The sequence below is a fragment of the Somniosus microcephalus genome, chromosome 21 (assembly GCF_052327205.1).
Source record: "Somniosus microcephalus isolate GS21.2 chromosome 21, FLI_Smic_1.0, whole genome shotgun sequence".
Classification (NCBI taxonomy): Eukaryota; Metazoa; Chordata; class Chondrichthyes; order Squaliformes; family Somniosidae; genus Somniosus; species Somniosus microcephalus.
Window position 1 is genome coordinate 57,200,379 of NC_141007.1, and position 20,427 is coordinate 57,220,805.

At 42.7% G+C, this 20,427-nt stretch overlaps 1 protein-coding gene across 2 annotated transcripts in view; it reads left to right on the plus strand.

The window, feature by feature from the left end:
- Positions 1-17,165, plus strand: part of LOC147102841 (fatty acid-binding protein 1, liver-like) — a 41,512-nt gene extending 24,347 nt beyond the window's left edge. Inside the window, exons 3-6 of one of the 2 annotated variants that reach the window (XM_085963725.1) lie at positions 3,949-4,083; positions 6,464-6,636; positions 10,546-10,638; positions 15,548-17,165. In XM_085963725.1, coding sequence (XP_085819851.1) covers positions 4,017-4,083; positions 6,464-6,636; positions 10,546-10,638; positions 15,548-15,598 — 384 coding nt within the window. In that variant the 5' untranslated portion in view covers positions 3,949-4,016 and the 3' untranslated portion in view covers positions 15,599-17,165. Of the gene's footprint in view, positions 1-3,466; positions 4,084-6,463; positions 6,637-10,545; positions 10,639-15,547 lie in introns of those variants that run through there. The other variant, XM_085963724.1, reaches the window with a different exon arrangement.
- Positions 17,166-20,427: the final 3,262 nt, after the last annotated feature.

Sequence of the window (20,427 nt, forward strand, 5' to 3'; positions counted from 1 at the left end):
CATGAGTACAATACTGATTTTGGAAAATTTATTTTTAACATACAGCTTGTCATTTATCAGCTTCATGTAATGTAATTCTGTATAATTTTGAATACCAGCGACCCATTGGGGAGGGTTTTAACTAGTGGCGGGTTTCCGGCAGGGGCCGGTCGGTTTCAGTTAGTTTCCCGCCCACTTGTGGGAGTACGAGGCTATGACGATTTTAACTGCTGGGCCTAGTTAGCATGACACTGGTCTACTTCCTGCCGAGATTGGCTGGAAGTGGACGGGAAGTGACTGCCGGACTCCGGAAAATCAGGCTGCCCCCGACACTGGGGCAAATGTGGAACGTGGGCTCCGATGGGTCACGCGGCGGAGGTGAGTTCGGATCGGGGAGGTCTAAACTTTCCTTGTGGAGTCCACAGGAGCACTTCTGCTCCTCCTGGCCCCACAACGGAAAGTTTAAAAAAATAACTTACACCTGGAGGGCCTTTTCATGTCCCAATCCTCTTCTCGCCTGGTTTAGCCTGGTGAGAAAGCCACAACTGCCGGAGTTGAAATTGTAGTTGGGACGGGATGACATCATCTGATCTCTCCGCAAATTAAAGGTCCCCGCCAGCTTTGGGCAGACCGCTTAGCTGCCCGTCCAGATGGCTATGTAAAAATCATAGTTAGCGGGATCTGGTCGGATAATTAACCCGGGTGATTTTAACCGCTCACCTGCCCAGCTAGGGTTAAAATTGCCCCGTGGATCCAGAATTCCTCAAAATCAACATGATAGGCAGCTGCTATAATGTGCGGTTGGTTCGTCCAGAGTCATGGTGGACCGGCTACTGAGTATATTGTGGAGCAGTTTAAAAAAAAAAAAAAATTAAGTCCTTGTGCAGTAACTTGTACTGAGAGGAAAGGGACTGAAACAGAGAAGAGTTAGCTGGAGGATGTATATAATTTAATGTTAGTGGTTAAAACCACAGCCAGGTGGTTTTATAGCTGCAGCAGAGATTGTTGTCATTGACACCAAAACATTTCAATATTTATAATGTGTAAGTGAACAGGTGTCAAACAAACACCAAGAGCTGAAGTGAATGTTCCATGGCATTATGTTTACTATAGACAGTGGTGGCTGAAGATTTTTTGATTCACCAGTGGACCTTACACCCACCAGTCAAGTCAAATTCACCCCAGTTAGATTGAGAAATACAATATAATTGGGTGGACTTTGCTAAAATTCCATGTGGTTGAAGATTGCTTCTCTTTATCGTTTGATGTGTAAGGCTTCTCTTTTGGTGTTCATAACAATGTGGAAGGCATCGCCATGTAAATGTAATACGGTAGAACACAAATGCACATTTGATAATTCACCAAAGAGTTTGATATGGAGCAGCTGTTTGTACATGAAACAAGCTGGTCAGCAATGAATAACTCCAGAATTTGCAGATGGTCCATAGATCAGATCTTCAGTTCAGTTCTATGTGAACTGATCCAAGCCAACATGTTCACACCATCCAGACAATTAATTCACTGTTCAAACCATGGCTCACTCAGATTTAGGGCCAAGCTTCAGTGTGGTTTCTAAACCCACACTGATCTGATATTTCAGGATCAGCTTGGCTCATTTGGTAGCATCCTTACCACAAGGTCAGCATGTTTTAGGTTTGAGCCCTTGCCAGGACTTGAAGGAATGCTGCACTGTCAGATTTGCAATGGTTTTATATCGGAAGCAAAGACTGTTGCCATTTATACCAAAGTATCTCAATAAGATGAGATATTAAACTGAGATCCTGTCTGGCTGGATGTTAAATCAGTAGTGGGAAGACTGTAGGGTTGATGTTTCTGGAAGGATGCAATCATATGGACTGAAGGGTTTTCTTCATCTGAATCTATCTTGTGAATTAGATCAATGCTATTTCGTTTTTAGGTTTCTGAATTTAACCATTTTAGGACTACTAGGATTCAGGTGATAGTAAAGGATCAACTGGGAGTTTTGAATTATTTAGTGCAAGTGGGGTAGCTCAGAAAACCAAACCTGTAGCATCTTCACAGAAGAAATCTGAATCCAAATTTGAAATCTGGAAATTGATGAACTGGAGTTCCAAATCAGTAATTTGGATTTCCACGATACTCCAACCGGGATCCCAATGATGCAGTCTGGACTCAAGTGTCACAGTTCAATCAGGGCAGACTGTTGGTTGATTTGCCAGTTTTTCTATAATTTTGTACTGGAGATTTGCACTTGGGAAGAGGGATGTACACTTGCTACGGACCAAGGTGCACTTGTTTCTCTTCCAAAACTGAGTCCCAAAAACATTTTTTTCATTAAACTTTATTTTCGCCTTCTGCCCACATTTTTTTGTTACCAATTAAGAATGTAAACGTTGGATTTTCTAAAAGTTAAAAAAAAAAGTTTTTATGGGGTTTTCTGTTTAAAATGTTTTTAAAAGCCTTGTGAAATTCCAACAGTTACATAAGTGCAAGTTATTCTTCAAGTTGAATATACTTATATAAAACAGATTAGGAGGCCCATGTCGAAACCTATAATGAAGCTTAAACTCCATTACTCAGCACTCCACCAGGAGATCCTCTGGGCAATCTACATCAAATTCCATGAATTCCAGTCCCAGATTAGCCTGAAATTACATGGTGGAACCTCTCAAAGGCATGCTGTTTCTCTGTTTGTACATGCAGTGACTGATCTCAAGTACTTCAAAATGCATTCTTTTAAATTGCAAGCCAGGAATCATGATAAATGACATATGTTACATCACACATTGAGTATGTTGGTGTGCTGTAAAAAAGAACATAGCAAGGGACTGTAAATAATCAAAGACTTTACAGAATGGTTGCTATTGACACTCAACAACAACAACAAGTATTTATATAACGCCTTTAATGTAGTAAAACGTCCCAAGGCACTTCACAGGAGTATTATAAGACCAAAAATTTGACACTGAGCCACATGAGGAGAAATTAGGGCTGGTGGCCAAAAGCCTGGTCAAAGAGGTGGGTTTTAAGGAGCGTCTTAAAGGAGGAACAAGAGGTTGAGAGGCGGAGAGGTTTAGGGAGGGAATTACAGAGCTTAGGGCCTAGGCAGCAGAAGGCATGGCCACCAATAGTTGAACGATTAAAATCAGGGATGCTCAAGAGGGCAGAATTAGAGGAGCGCAGATATCTCTTTGGGGGGGGGGGGCGGGGAGCGTGACGGAGTTGTGCGGCTGAAGGAAATTACAGAGATAGGGAGGGGCGAGGCCATGGAGGGATTTGAAAACAAGGATGATCCAATAACAGTAATCAATTATTACAGTTTCATATGAAAGACCTGTTCTTCTGCTGGTTTTGTGTCAACGTAGAGCAGTTTCAGACATGCATTGATTCGCAATGGGTAGTATAACTTGGGATTTAGGTTGCTGATTTGACTGCGTGGTGACGCAAGCTGTGAGAATACCTCCAGGAAGTAGTTTCACATCATTTGGGTTTTGCATCGGGTGCAGTATGACTGCAGTTCCCAGATGGGACAGAGGGTGGAGAGAAAGCAGTTGTTCGTGTTGCCCATATTAAAGTAAAATATGGAAGATCCAATCTTAGCAGCAGCAACTGTGAACTTTTTATCTCTTTTATTGGTGCCTTTTGAGCTTCTGGTAACTAACTTTTGAAAGCATCTATAGCCCTATGCCTAATTTCAACAGCAAAGTCTAATAGTTCAGGTGACATATAATCATCAGCTAGAACATATAATTATTCAAGGCCACAGTATAAATGGTGACGCCTTTTGCATTACTTTTGTTTAAAAACAAGCCACAGCTGCATTGTTTTTCCATTGTCAGTCCCCTGGGTTACCACTGGTAATCCTGTATAAACAGAAAATTACCATCTTATTTACAGATTCATGTCCTTGATAGTATGGTAGTAAGTCATTATTAATATTACTTATCAAGGAGTTACTCATTCTATTTTTTGAAAATTAATTTGAAGACAACTCTAAGAGCTGCCGATATTCCCCAGAATCCGCTCTTAACTACTTCACAGCAAATAAATTCCAAATGGCTTTCAATGGAAAGTACGAACTGGAGAGTCAGGAAAACTTCGAACAACTCATGAAAGCTCTGGGTAAGTTTAAACTGCACCTTCCTTTATTTTGTGTTTAAATGCCTTTGTGCTGGGCATAAATCAATCGATACAATTGGCAATTAGCTGCTGAAAAGCTGTTCCCATTTGGGCGAAAATGAAAAGGCTGAATAGCAGCTCACTTACCTGATTTAAAGATTTGTGTTGCACTTTGTTTTTCTTCTCTGATTTTTTTTGTTGCGAGGTGCTGCATTAGGATGTTGTACTGGAGTCGAAGCAAGAAACCAAGCTTGTCCTTATTCTGTAGGGCAATAGGTACTTTGAAAATATGTTTTCAGATTGGCACAGTTATCCATGTTACTTGGCACATGTGTAAATATTGATTTGTAGAATCACATGAAGGAGCTGCATTTGACCAGGAAAGCTGAAAATTGTATGCTTTGTTGTACAGGATACTGAAGAGTTGAGCAAAACTGTTTCGAGGGTACCAGCCAGAAAACAAAATGGAGGGGACTTTGAACTGTAACTTCACAATCTTCAAAACTCTGTAATGCAACAAAGTTTTTCACTAAATGATCCAGCAAAGGGTTGAATATGAATTACAGCACAAGGTGTTTTTTTGTTACCTCACCATTTTATATCTCAGTACCCTAATTGTGATTAAATATCAAAAAAAGAAATGCATGATAAGAACCCCGATATATTGGCTCAATTCTTGAATCCCTTCTAACCAATTTCTATGCCATCTCTTTTTGTTGTTTAATCCCCTTCAACTACATCTACTTAGTTTCTTTGTCTTTGTCTAGCTAAAAACTCAAGCAGTCAATCATCCAACTTCACATTCTTTGTGCAAATCTGACTTAATATTAGATTTTGTCTGTCAGGTTAGCAACAATAACAACACTGTACCATATTACTGTACCATTTATTTGGTTCATCATATTTCAGCTTTTCAGTATTTTCCATATAGATGAACAATTTCTATTTTTTGCTTAAAGTTTTTCCCCAATTAATAACTACAGCAGAGTTCCTTTGTTTCCCGACAGTTTTCAGAAGGAAAATACATTTAATAGTATACTGCTCTTTAATCATAAAAGTGCTTACCACCACAAAAAAGTCATATGCATCAATGGTGTAGCATGTTGCAGCACAAAGACATGGCAGCATGCAAATGGCGGGACCCAGGTTAAATCCCTCTGTACTAAGTTCCTGCACTCGGCGACATCGCTATGGGGAAGTGCTGAATGGAGGCCTTCCGAGAAGAGAGAAAATTAGAGGGAGAAGCCAATGCCATGTAATTCCTAGCAGCAGGTACACAGCAGCATTGCCTTCGGGTGATGTATAACATGAGAGGACCAGGGGAGAAAAATGGGGAGAATATTAGAGGGAGATTAGACTGAATTTAATTTTTTTTTAAAAAAGACAATAGTTGCAACAGTATTTTATAAATGATTGCACCAAACATCATATGTGTTTGTGACAAAATCTGTAAGGGATTATGGAAAATGTTTAGATGACAAATTAAGCAGTGCTGGTGCACCTGCCCCACCTTACCAAAGAAAACAACAAACTATTTACATCCTAGAGCCCTGAAAGATCCTTATAATGGGAATGGAGTAAATAATTCAAATTATGGGGGTGGAATAGATCCTTACAATGGGTTTAAGCTAGATTGTTGTTGACGACAGTGAACAGCCTGGCTTTGTATTTTGTAACATGTACGTATATTCTATATTGTGAGAATTTGCCCCAGTCATAATGCTAATGCCAGTCTTGTTTTATATCTGAAGTGTTGCACTTATACAGTGCTGTATGAAACTGAATCAAAAAAGCTTATATTTCCATAAAGCAACTCATGGTAAATTTCAGCAGGGTTGTGTCTGTATGTGCGCAACCTTTGTCCCCATTTTGAAATTTACTTTCTTGCCTTCACTCTTATTCTCCTAGGACCGTACACAGGGTCTGTCAGCATCAGGGAAATGTTAGGAGCGACAACTGTGACCAAACAAGAGTGACGCAAATTTCAAACTTATTTTAAATATTAGGAGCTGTGTTCATTTTTAACAAGTGACCTGCACCAATCTATTCTGCATTTGTAAAACAAATTAGGTGATGTCACTCCTACAGGCACATGGCCTGCAGCCCTTCCTCTGTCAATACTGTTCTTAATTCAGCCAATAGGAACGTGCAACCTGGAGTGACTCTCTGCCTCCCTGTTTTCAAGTGTCTGACTTCCTGTGATAAAACGGAGGAGATCAGGAATTTGTCTTGTGTTTGTACTGAGTCACAGAGCAAAATGGTCGCAATGGGGAAACATCTTCTGTTTGACTTTTACTTGAGGACTAGGGGACTCCTATGGTTAGGGGACTCCTTTTACCATGGAAAATATTGAATTATTTGTACATTTGTTTTTATTTGCTAGGATTCTCGAATTATATCATTATGAAATATAAAAACATAAGCAGCGTCGTTGAATTTATTCAAAATGGGAATTCGTTTAAATTCATTTATAATTTCGGCAGCAGAGTGATTACAAATGAATTCACCATTGGACAAGAGAGTGAGTTTGTGACTTTCACAGGGCACAGAGTCAAGGTAAGAATGCTCGATTTTTGTAGAGGTATACGAAAATAATTTTTTAAAAGGGCGATCCTGCAATCAACACACCAGATCAAAGCTCTGCAGTCCTGCCACATCCAGTCGTGAATGGTGGTGGATCATTAATCAACTAAAGGGAGGCGGCGGCTCCATGAATATCCCCATCCTCAATGATGGTGGAGCCCAGCACGCGAGTGCAAAAGACAAGGCTGAAGCGTTTGCAACCATCTTCAGCCAGAAGTGCCGAGTGGATGATCCATATCGGCCTCCTCCTGAGGTCCCCACCACCACAGAAGCCAGTCTTCAGCCAATTTGATTCACTCCACGTGATATCAAGAAACGGCTGAGCGCACTGGATACAGCAAAGGCTGTGGGCCCCGACAACATCCTGGCTGTCGTGCTGAAGACTTGTGCTCCAGAACTAGCCGTGCCTTTATCCGACAATGTGGAAAACTGCCCAGGTATGTCCTGTCCACAAAAAGCGGGACAAATCCAATCCGGCCAATTACCGCCCCGTCAGTCTACTCTCAATCATCAGCAAAGTGATGGAAGGTGTCGTCGACAGTACTGTCAAGCAGCACTTACTCACCAATAACCTGCTCACTGATGCCCAGTTTGGGTTCCGCCAGGACCACTTGGCTCCAGACCTCATTACAGCCTTGGTCCAAACAAGGACAGAAGAGCTGAATTCCAGACGTGAGGTGAGAGTGACTGCCCTTGACATCAAGGCAGCATTTGACCCGAGTCTGGCATCAAGGAGCCCTAGTAAAACTGAAGTCAATGGGAATCGGGGGGGAAAACTCTCCACTGGCTGGAGTCATACCTAGCACAAAGGAAGATGGTTGTGGTGGTTGGAGGTCAATCGTCACAGCCCCAGGACATCGCTGCAGGAGTTCCTCAGGGCAGTATCCTAGGCCCAACCATCTTCAGCTGCTACATCAATGACCTTTCCTCCATGATAAAGTCAGAAGTGGGGATGTTCGCTGATGACTGCACAGTGCTCGGTGTCATTCGCAACTCCTCAGATAATGAAGCAGTCCATGCCTGCATGCAGCAAGACCTGGACGACATTCAGGTTTGAGCTGATAAGTGACAGGTAACAATCGCACCACACAAGTGCCAGGCAATGACTATCTAACAAGCGAGCGTCTAACCACCGCCCCTCGACATTCAACAGCATTACCATCGCCGAATCCCCCACCATCAATATCCTGGGGGTCACCATTAAGCAGAAACTTAACTGGACCAGCCATATAAATACTGTGGTAACAAGAGCAGGTCAGAGGCTGGGTATTCTGCGGTGAGTGTCTCACCTCCTGACTCCCCAAAGCCTTTCCACCATGGTGTGTGATGGAATACTCTCCACTTGCCTGGATGAGTGCAGCTCCAACAACACTCAAGAAGCTCGACACCATCCAGGACAAAGCAGCCCGCTTGATTGGCACCCCATCCACCACCTTAAACATTCACTCCCTCCACCACTGGCATACCGTGGCTGCAGTGTGTACCATCTACAAGATGCATTGCAGCAACTCGCCAAGGCTTCTTCGGCAACACCTCCCAAACCCGCGACCTCTACCACCTAGAAGGACAAGGACAGCAGGCGCATGGGAACACCACCACCTCCAAGTTCCCCTCCAAGTCACACACCATCCTGACTTGGAAGTATATCGCCGATTCTTCATCATCGCTGGGTCAAAATCCTGGAACTCCCTCCCTAACAGCACTGTGGGAGCACCTTCACCACATGGACTGCAGCAGTTCAAGTAGGTGGCTCACCACCACCTTCTCGAGGGCAACTAGGAATGGGCAATAAATGCTGGTCTTGCCAGCGACGCCCACATCCCATGAACAATTAAAAAAAAAAAAAAAAAAATCAGTCTATTAAGCCAACTCCTTCCAACAGTCCATGTGTAAATCTCAGTGTCTGAGGCGCTCTCTCATGTATTTAGTCTTCTGTAGGAGGCACAGAACCACAGATAAAATTTCCAAAAACACAAAGTGTTTATTTTTGTTTCCATGAAGCCCAATAATTTGGTTAAATTCTGTTTAACACTATCCACCCTGGCCAGTTGCATTGGTTCGATCAAGTCTGGGGCAAGAGTTCCATGGTGTATTTGGTTACCTATATCGGTAATTATCTCTCTAATCTTTCATCTGTTTTTAATTAGATATTTTTCCAGCTTTACATTCTTCCATGATTCGTATTATTTGGAATTGTTAAACATGACCCATTTATCTTGTGCTTCATGCCTCTCTCTATAACACAGAGCAATCCTTTTGTGTAGAACTCCTCATGCACAATTTTAAGTACAATTAAAAAGCCCTGAAAATGTATACTGAAATGCATGGGTTTTTTTAATGAAAATTTCTGCTTAATATTTACATTGTGGAAAAACTAAAGGAATTCTACTTTTTTTGAGGCTGGGGCTATTTTTTGTCATTTCTATAAACTATTAAAAATAGTCTTGGGATTCCAAAAGTGCTAAAGAAAGACTTACATTTATATTCCGCTTTTCATGGCCGCAGGATGTCCCAAAGCACAGCTAATGAAGTAGGGAAATGCAGCAGCCAATTTGCACACAGGAAGATCCCACAAACAGCAATGTGATAATGACCAGACATACTGTTTTTAGTGATGATGGTTGAGGGATAAATGTTGGGCAGGACACCGGGGAGAATGCCCCTGCTCCTCTTCGAAATAGTGGCATTTGATTACAATGGGGCAGCACCTAACATTATGTGACAGCCTCAAACTGCACCCTCTGTAGCCCTTTCTGGGGGAAAGAAAATCCTATTTGCAGATTCCCAGAAACTGGCCATACAAACATTTCAAAGTCCAAAATAACCTGATTTATCAGAATATTTGAGACTTACCATATTAACCTTAAGGAGATGTTGAAAGAATTTACTGGCTTATCATAGTCTTTAGGCAGATGTACTGAAAATGGCCGCAGAGCTGAGGAATGGTAGACTCAGCAAGGAAGAGCACTGAAACACACTACATCTTCCAAACACCCCCGCACACCCACCACTGAGCGGCGGTCACGCCCCCCACCGCGCCGAGCGGCGGTCACGCCCCCCACCGCGCCGAGCGGCGGTCACGCCCCCCACCGCGCCGAGCGGCGGTCACGCCAGTCTACCCTTCCTCAATAAGCAGACATCAAGACAGCCTCCCATTGAGCACTGAATGTATGTACACCTGAAAGGCAGAGTAGTGATTCAGGTCATCTTGCCAAACTAAGGCAAGTAATGGATAGACGTTATTTTCACATCCTCAGCCAAGGTCATAGCCGCTCTCTTTCCCCATCTCCTGCAGTGAACAGTTTGGGCATAGATTACACCCCCAACTACCACCGAACAGAGATTGTAGCCCCCATTGCCTAGAGATTTTGAAACCCTTTGCCATTGCAATAGACTGTCTTGTTGCTGGCTGCTAAAAGAAACATTTAATGTTTTTTTACCATTGGCATTGTTGTGGGGCTGCAACAAATGCTGCATATTCTAAAAAGCATCAGATTGCCACAATATACTGGAAAATTGGCAGGCATATGGAAGTTACTGGAGTCTTTTTAACATTAAATCTGTAACCTGCAGAACCAGTCCGAGGCTGGTACAAACTCTGCGCACACAACAAATGAAGGAGGCCTAAAGCCAAATGGAGCTTCACACCATCCCATGTACACGGACTAGCTCATGAATGTTGTCAAGTATTGAGGCTAAAAGAAAGGATAAATCAGCAGCATAAGAAAATGCTGTTCTCTACCCTAGGATTGTTGCAGCCAGCACTAATGATTGGTTTTGTAAATTCTTCATGGATGATTGATAATATTGGGGACACTCCTTTTAAAAAAAATTTTTAAATCTTTTTGAAGAGATGTACATCATCCTGTTGTTTGGTTTTAGGCTTTGGCGAAGCTGGAAGGTGAAAATAAGCTTGTTGTCACAATGCAGGGACTGACTGCAGTCATGGAGCTGAATGGAAACAAAATGATTGAAGTAAGTTACTGTTATTACTGGCACTGCTGCTGAAGGAGTTGGAGCTGCTCTTTGGGATTACTCAAAGTCTTATCAATGGCACGATTCTGTGAGTGCCAGGAAATCTGATTACATTAGATTTCTGGAAACCTCTCTTTAAATCATGGACTTGAATATTCAGTTCTGAAGTTTAATTTAGTTATGTCCTGTATTTATGTGTCAAGTGAGTACATGTACACACAATCAATGTATGCATTTTAAAAACCAAAATAGAACAAAATAACATTTGAGCTCATTCCGTTATTATAAGCTAAACTGGAGATCCTATCATTCTAGTTACTGAACCAGAACACAAATTACATGAAGACCACAGATACCTCACTCAGACCAGTAAAGAGTTATGATGAATGTCTCAAATTACCTAAAATAACATGATCCATTAGCCTAGGGCCGAAGGTCATAAGCCCTGCTATAGGCATACTTAAATTCCCAAACTAGCTAAGCAATGATGAACTTGATTCCAAATTAAAGGCTACAGATAATACTAACAGTCTATTGAATGGATATCTATATACAAACTGACACCTAAACTGATTAAAGAGCTTGTGTAGCCAGTGTGGCTGATGGCTAAACATTGGGGAAGACACCATGGGGGTGATTTTGCCAATGGGGACGTGATGGAGGCGGGACTGCTGCTTGTCAGGTTTTAGTACCGCCTCCATCGACGTCCGGCCAACCCACGCTATTTTCCCTTGATTGACCTTGTTAAGCCCGCCCAGCGGGCTCAGCAGACCAATTAAGGGAAAACCGGTGACTGAGAACGTCAGCGTATGACGTTTCATCTGTCACAAATTTTTGACAGATGAATTGTCATCGTTTGACAGCTTTGAGAAGCTATCAAACACTGACAATCTCTGTTCTTTGGTGAGTCCTTGTACTCGACTCACCAAACCTCTTTCGTGAGCAGAAATCAGAGAATGCAGCAGCCATTCTGTCATCTCTGCCGTGGAGGAAGAAGCAAAGGTAAGTAATCTTATTAAAACACTTTAGATTCGCCTCACACACTTACCACTTCACACGCACTCATCACTCACCTGCACACCGGATATTTCAGCCCCTCCGACCCCCCGCAGACCCACGGCTTGCCTCGCTGACCCTGGAGAGGTTCAGAGCCGTCGGGAAGCCCACACTTTAGGGCTCAAAATAGGGATTAGGCAAAAAACTACCTGTTAACTGGCACTAATCCCCTTCCCGCCTCGAGAAGGCGGGACCCGGCACGGGTCAGGTAACCGCCTCCTGGGAAAGTAGCACGGAGGCGGGTTGAGGGCGGGATGGGTACCCACCCCCAGATTCTACCATTTTCCCAGCGGTCCTGCCTCCATACCCGCCTCCCCAGGGCTGGGAATATCGCCCCCCCACCATGAGTAGGAAAGTTCTTCTGATATAATGGGGGCCATATTAACCCAACCCGCATGTTGGGAAGTTGATGGGATCAGGTGCAACGCTAGTTTTACAACCCGCCCGATTTTACTCTCTACTGAAAAATCTTGCACAAACATTCTCTAATATTTATCACAAAAGTACAGGTACAAAGCTATTTTGAATTGGCGGTTCCTAGGCTGACTGGATATATTGAGCTGAATTTTCAGGCCTCCAGTCCAGTAGAAACGAGGCGAAAACAGTCTGAAAGTGGATTGTAAGAACTTACTGCTCTGTTACTGTCGGAGCGGTGGCCGTTGCAATTTTGCTAGGGTCCTACGAGCACGGGACCCAAGCTGCCGCCTGAACAGGGTGCCCATCTGATTTGAAATATTTAAATAGGGTTCCTATGACGTCAATGGGACACCAATGCCAATTTTGGACTGAACTGGGCAGAGCTTGCGCTGCGCACTCTCCGCCCAGTATCAGCTGGGGAGACAAAAGGTAAGTTAGACTTTATTTTTGTGGGTCTGGGAGGAGCAGGAGTGGGGCCGCTGCCACTGCATCCCCCCACCTCCAGAGATTGGGGCCTCCCAGGAACCTACAGATGCAGATGCAGTATAATGTGGATAAATGCAAAGTTATCCACTTTGGTGGCAAAAACAGGAAGGCAGATTATTATCTGAACGGCACTAGATTGGGAGAAGGGGAAGTGCAACGAGACCTGGGTGTCCTTGTGCACCAGTCGCTGAAGGTAAGCATGCAGGTGCAGCAGGCGGTTAAGAAAGCAAATAGTATGTTGGCCTTCATAGTGAGAGGGTTCAAGTACAGGAACAAGGATGTCTTGCTGCAGTTGTACAGGGCCTTGGTGAGACCACATCTTGAGTATTGTGTGCAATTTTGGTCGCCTTATCTGAGGAAGGATGTTCTTGCCATGGAGGGAGTGCAGCGAAGATTCACCAGACTGATACCTGGGATGGCAGGAATGACGTATGAGGAGAGATTGGATCGATTGGGCTTATACTCGCTGGAGTTTAGAAGAATGAGAGGGGATCTTATTGAAACTTATAAAATTCTGACAGGACTGGACAGACTAGATGCAGGAAGGATGTTTCCGATGGCGGGGGAGTCCAGAACCAGGGGTCACAGTCTAAGGATAAGGGGTAAGCCATTTAGGACTGAGATGAGGAGGAATTTCTTCACCCAGAGAGTGGTGAACCTGTGGAATTCTCTACCACAGAAGGCAGTCGAGGCCAATTCATTAAATATATTCAAGAAGGAGTTATATATATTTCTTAAGGCTAAAGGGATCAAGGGATATGGGGAGAAGGCAGGGACAAGGTACTGAGTTTGGATGATCAGCCATGATCTCATTGAATGGCGGAGCAGGCTCGAGGGGCTGAATGGCCTACTCCTGCTCCTATCTTCTATGTTTCTATATGTTTCTACCTTCTGGCCCGGAGGTTGGCTAGACCACTTGATTCTGTGGTGGCCCAGAGTCAGCAGGCTGTCCCGGGGTGCTCGATTTCTGGCCGCAGTCCATCAGCCCAATACTAATGAGACTCGATCCTCAAAATGGACCAGCTTCTCACAAGCTCCGCTGGCTAGCCACCCAAAGTCTGCTCTGGGAGAAAATCGACCCCATTGTTTTTCTTAACATAAGTGATTCTATCCAATTAAATTGTTAAATATCATCCTAAATTCCCTCCCTAAACCTGTTTGCCTCTCTACCTCTCTCCTCCTTTAAGACGTCTCTTAAAACCAACCTCTTTGACCAAGCTTTTTTTCCCACCTGTCCTAATATCCCCTTATGGCTCGTTGTCAAATCTTCATCTCATCTGTGAAAATGCCTTATGTTAATGACACTATGGGGTTGATTTTCATGGAGCCGTCAGGCGGGGTTTCAGGCGTGTTTGGGGGGGGGGGGGGGAGAAATCCCGAACTCGGGGCTCCCGACACCATCCCGCCCAAAACCCCGCTCCACGCAACTTTCAGAGGCGGCGGGTACCCGCCCCGCACTGGGACCCGCCGAAACCAGGTGGGAAGGGATTAGTGCCAATTAACTGCCTGTTAACAGGTAGTTAACAGGCAGTTTTTAGCCTAATCCCTATTTTGAGGGGTTTCGTGTGGGATTCCCGACGGCTCCAAACCACGCCAGGTTAGAGCAGGCGGGCCGTCGGGTTGAAGGAGTTGGAGGGGTCGCGATGTCGGTGTTCAGGTGAGTGATGGGTGCATGAGTGCAAAGGTAAGTGTGTTTGGTGAGTCTAAAGTGTGTAAAGAACTTTTACTTGCCTGTACTTACCTTAACAGCCTTTCTTCCTGCAGCCGTCAGGAGCCCATCACTCAGCCGGCACTTAAAGCTGAATGGCTGCGATCTGTGAAAAGTGACAGCCTTCAGCTTTGAGTGCTGCTGAGAGTTCTAACTGAGTCTGTGCAGAATGACTCATGTTAGAAATCAGACTGTCAGTGTTTCACAGCTTCAAACAGCTGTGAAACACTGATATTTCATCTGTCAAGAACTCGTGACAGATGAAATTGCAGTCTGTGACATCACCTGTTGCCGGGTGGCCCTTAATTGGCCTGCTGAGCCCGCTGGGCGGGCTCAACAAGGTCAATCAAGGGAAAATCACGCAGATTGGCCGGACATCGAAGTAGGCGGGTCTAAAACCCGAAAGTTTTAGTCCCGCCTTCTTCCCGACTGCGTCAGGAAAATCGACCCCTATATAAATATAAGTTGTTGTTGTCCATAGCTCCCATATCTTCAAAATTGGATACAGTTACAGCAAGTCACAAGTGTTTCTTATAGTTTACAAAGTACAGTAACACCGTATAACATTTATAATTTCCACCGGGCAGTATATTAATCTTAAATGTGTCTTCTGAGATTCTTCAACTCATTATAAAATTCTACCTTTCATATTAGTCCATAACCACTTCTGCAGCAATTTTCAACACCAATATCAAAATACTGCCAGATAACTATTTTTGTTTACTTAAAAAAAAAAAAATTCTTAATCATTTCTGTACAGAGCTTTGATTTTTTTTTAAGTATTGACTATTTTATATTAGGCAATTACATATACAGTAAACAGAAGTAATATAGATAGAAATCAGCCAAAGGACATTCAGTATTCAATGGGATCGTGAAATCCCAAGGGCTTCCAAATATCAGTAGATAGAAATCCTCTAGACTTTTTCCTTCTCTGATACGACAGGATCTTTAGCTTTTAATTTTGGAGCTGTTCTTATTCTCCCGCCCTCTTTTCTTTACAGTCCTATAAAGAAACTTGCTTATATTTTAGATTCCAGGTCTGCGGGGCGGGTGGGGGGGGGGGCCGACACTGAAACATTAACTTATCTTTTCTCTTTTCAGATATTGGCAACTAACTGTGTAATTCCAGCATGTTCAGTTTTTGCCCTTGATTAGCCTACACTGAGATACTTTGATAAGGTGAATGTAAAGCCTACAGTTGAAGTGATTCACTTCTGTACTTTGTCTGATTTCTTTTAGACTCTGAGCGATGGAAATATTACCTTCAAGAAAATTAGCAAAAGGATTTAAAGTACAGAAACTGGATCTGAACAAAATGAAGCCTGAACTACACAGTGTCAATTTATATAATTGAAATGAAAGCAACTTCATTAGATTAATAGCTATGAATGGATAATTATTTATATACTTCTGTATTAAAGTAGTATTTTTTTCATTCTCTGTCCATATTAAATCTGTAATGAATATTTGCAGTCAAGCTTTGAAAATCTCTAGACTCTGGTTAGTTGGTTGCCCATTAAGTTGTAGGGCATCTGGGGACAGAAAAATTGACTTTTTGAAACAATTCTAACAAATGCCTGGAAGGAAAAATGTCAGGTTTATAAATAAATAATAATTTGATTTGTGTAAACTGAATAATGACAAGTGCCTTAAAGCGTTTTGCAATGAATTTCGCCAGGATCTGCATTTTCATGTTTGAATTGCAACACAGTGAAACTCTGCCAAAAGGGCATTCTTTCCCCAAACTACTTTTTGTTTGATATTGGAAATATTCTTATTAGATTTTACTACATATGAGGGATACCTTTTTATTGTAGATCAGGTAACCCACGAGTGAAAAAATCATAAATGAATTATAAAGGTTTATTCACAGGTGGGATAAAACTGGTATCCCACAGTTACACCTTTAATATTAATATTACCTGTGCTCAATCTCCTGATCAGAGATGCTCTTTTTTCAAATTCAGAGAGATTGTTGCACTTAACACTGACACACCAGTCCCTAACTAAGGGCATAAAACCGGCCCCGTTGCTCCCCAGCTTACATAGAGTAACTCAGGAGACACAGGGCACGTGTTAAAGTGGTTGATGGAGCATTTTAATTCATGCCTGAAAAATAGTATTTGGAAAAAATATTAAGACTATTGGCTTTCTCTTGTTATATTACTCTTTTCAAAAATTATTTAGGAGCTACTTATATTTGCGTTAAAAGACAAAGCAATATTGGATACATAAAATTATTAAACATTCATTAAATAAATAATTGCTTTTTTTTTTGTTTTTAATTATGAATAAAACCAAAGGAAAACCCACCTTCCAGATTTATCAGAACAGGTTTTCAAGATTGTTTGATGTGGTGGAACAATCTGGATAATGTTAAGGCCAACCCTGCCACCTGCAGGCCAGATTCTCCGAGAGGAAAACTGAATTAAAGTTATTTAACTAGGTCATGGGTAATTTTAAGGATTTTTTTTTTTGCTTTATTTGTAAGATAGCCCATTTTTCAGCCATCAAGTATTCAATTACATTGGCCTTTTTATCGTTCAGCCCCAATAACACTTTCCTTCATCTAGTCTACTCTTGATAATTTGAAGTTGAGTTTTGCACTAAAACAAATTTGAATTATCCAGTGATTTGAATTAAGTTGAAGCAATATAAATAGCACAGCAAAGTGGGAAATCAGCCAGAAAAATGTTGAATTATCATATTTGAATTAAGCAACCTCAAATTAAAAGGAGCAGGCAGTATTTTTACAAACAGATTAGAGGAAAGGAATTGTATTACAATATTATTGTGGCAAAAAGTCAGTTCATATTTTACTGATATCTCTCATGATATAAAAATAATTTGTACATTTTTCACTGGTTTGCTTTCTGGACTGGTAATTTTTTACATTTATTTTTACACCGCAACGTGAATTATATTTGTCTATGCGAGACATTTCTGCTACCAATTCCTCAGGAATGCCTCTCCAATTTCCCAAAGTAAGAACTGAAAAAGTCTATTCAAGTAAGCTGGCTGAATGAATGTGCAATCAACAGGGGGTGTTGCTGCATTGGGACAAGCACTTGTAACTGAAATTATTATAAACTACTGCAGAACACTGAAATGGCACAAGTTCCAATTTGACTTTGGTTTATTTCTGGGGTGTGTGCTGGTTTGAACAGGTGGCATAAGAGGAGAAGAGATGTTTGCTTTGTCAAGGCATTGATTTACCTTGGCAGGAACACAGTATACAACATAATGTCATGCAAATTAGAGGGATTTCCACGCAAAGAAGTCACATTTGCAAATGAAGAAATAGGAGTAAACTGGGATTTTAGTTGTTTATGCAAAGAACCAGATTATGCTAACAGTGGCATTACAATTCTGCCACCAACAAACTTTTAATTAAAATATATAACTGAATTATTTAAAGCTAATTTGAGTGGAGCAGCAAGCTTTCCGGCACAGGTGCAATGGGCCGAATGGCCTCCTTCTGTGCCATAAATTTCTATGTTTCTATGAAGCTTGTAACCCCATCAGGTTTGCCTGATGACTTTAAGTTCCCGAGGCAGCATATAGATCAATGCTACCTGCAATAATTTCACAATTACGTCCATCACTCCAGCTGATCTGGAGAGAGACGGAACCAGATGGGTTCAAAGTGCACCCGAGTAACCATGATTTTTCTAAGTACCCTCTCCAGAGATATAAAGGTACATTTAACTTCCATTTAAAACAAAAAGGCAAATACAAAGGCTAATACAATTAAAGCTGTAATCCCCAGCTCCTCAATACTGTGTGGTAATGAGCTTAAAAGATTGTAAACTGGAAGTCACAAAAGCAGTCAGACTTTAAATGGGTATCCTATTCTAATAGGTGCTAAGACTAGCTGTGGAAATGTTGCTATTTCAACCTGCTACAGTGGGAGTCCATTTGTACCTTTCATATCATTCCCTCAAAGCAGGTGGGGACTGACTAGAAAGACCTCAAACCCGGCACCAAGCTCATGGTCTACAGGGCAGTAGTAATACCCGCCCTCCTGCATGCATCAAGAGACATGGACCATGTACAGCAGGCACCTCAAAGCACTGGAGAGGTACCACCAACACTGCCTTCGCAAGATCCTGCAAATCCATTGGCAGGATAGGCGCACCAACGTCAGTGTTCTCGCTCAGGCCAACATCCCCAGCATCGAAGCTTTGACCACGCTCGATCAGCTCTGATGGACGGGTCACATCGTCCGCATGCCCGATACGAGACTCCCAAAACAAGCGCTCTATTCGGAGCTCCAACACGGCAAGAGAGCTCCAGGTGGGCAGAGGAAATGCTTCAAGGACACCCTCAAAGCCGCCTTGAAAAAGTGCAACATCCCCACTGACACCTTGGAATCCCTGGCCCAAGACTGTACAAAGTGGAGGAGAAGCATCCGGGAAGGCGCCGAACACCTTGAGTCTCTTCGCCGGAAGCCAAGCACAAACAGCAGAAGGAGCGCACGTCAACCCAAGCACCCCACCCACCCGCCCCTTCAACCACCATCTGCCCCACCTGTGACAGAGACTGTAGGTCCCGCATTGGACTCATCAGTCACCTGAGAACTCATTTTTAATGTGGAAGCAAGTCATCCTCGGTTCCGAGGGACTGCCTAAGAAGAAGATTACCTCAAAGCGGGTGGGGACTGACTATAAAGAGAAGTATTTTCAATGCAAAGTACATCTCCCTTTAATGCTTCCTATTTAAGTTGTTCCTAAGGAGAGCTGACATTTTAGGGTGGTATTGTCACTCAGCTGACATCATCCACAGGCTTAGAAAGTATGATGAACCGTTCCCTTTCTCTCCTGGCTGCTGATCTAAAGTTGCCATTCATTCCTTAAGCCAATACAGACTGAGTACTGCTGTTTACAGTCTCCAGGCTTTTTTTTTAAGATGAGATGACAACAACAACCTGAATTTGTATAGCACCTTTTAATGTAAGGTACATCCCATAAAGCTTCACTGATGATTATTGGGAATGGAAAAGCACACCAAGTTGTAAAGGCAGATTAGGAAATGGGACAGAAAGCTTGGTTGAAGAGATGGATTTTGAGAAGGTTTTAAGGTCAAAGAGGTGGAGGGGCAGAGAGGTCTAGGGAAGGAATGCTAGAGATTAGGACCAAGTGGCTGAAGGCCCTGCCACCAATGGTGGGGTGAAGGAAGGAGTAAAGAACAGAGGAGTGAAATCAGAGCATCTAGGAGATTATAGTATTGGAGGAGCTTTTAGAGGTAGGATGGAGCAAGGCCATTGAGCGATTTATAGCCAAGATGAAGATTTGAAATTTAATGTGATGGGAAGCCAGTAAAAGTCAGCAAAAATGGGGATGTTGGATGATCGGGACTTAGTGTGGGACAGAACGTGAATGGCAGAGTTTTGAACAAGTTGGAGGAGGAAGGACAAGAACAGCATTGAGTAGTCAAGTCTAGAACTGACAAAGGTATGTATAAGGATTTCAGCGGGGGGGTGGGGCTAACATAAAAACAGGGATAGGCACTGTTGTGGATCTTGGTAAGCAATCTTGGGGCTGGATTAAATGTAACGGTTAAAACTCAGCTTGGGGTCTAACAGGATACCCAGATTGCAAAGGGTCTGATTCTGCCCGAGAGGTGGGCTGGTTGGGGAATGGGAAGGGAAAGGATTTTGTGGCAGTGGCTTAGGATAATGGCTTCAGTCATTCCATATTTGAGCTGGAGCAACTCATCCAGTACTTGATGTCAGATAAACATGAAGCATTCAAGAGGTCAAGAGAAGTTGTGGAGAGATAAAGGTGGGTGTAATCAACGTATATGTGAAAATTGGCTCAGAGCCTAAAGATGATATTGCTGGAAGATTGTATATAGTCAAGAAGAATAGGGGGTGGTGATAGAGCCTTGGGGGACTCCAGAAATTATACAGATCAAGAATTATCACTAAAAGAACAAAGGGGGAAGCGGAAAGAAATCTTGTCACACGATGTCATTAGGATATGTGTCATCCAAAACTCTGTCACCCGTGTCCTAACTCGCACCAAGTCTTGTTCACCAGTCAACCCTGTGCTCGCTGACCTACATTGGCTCCTGGTTAAGCAACGCCTCGATTTTAAAATTTTCGTCCATGTTTTCAA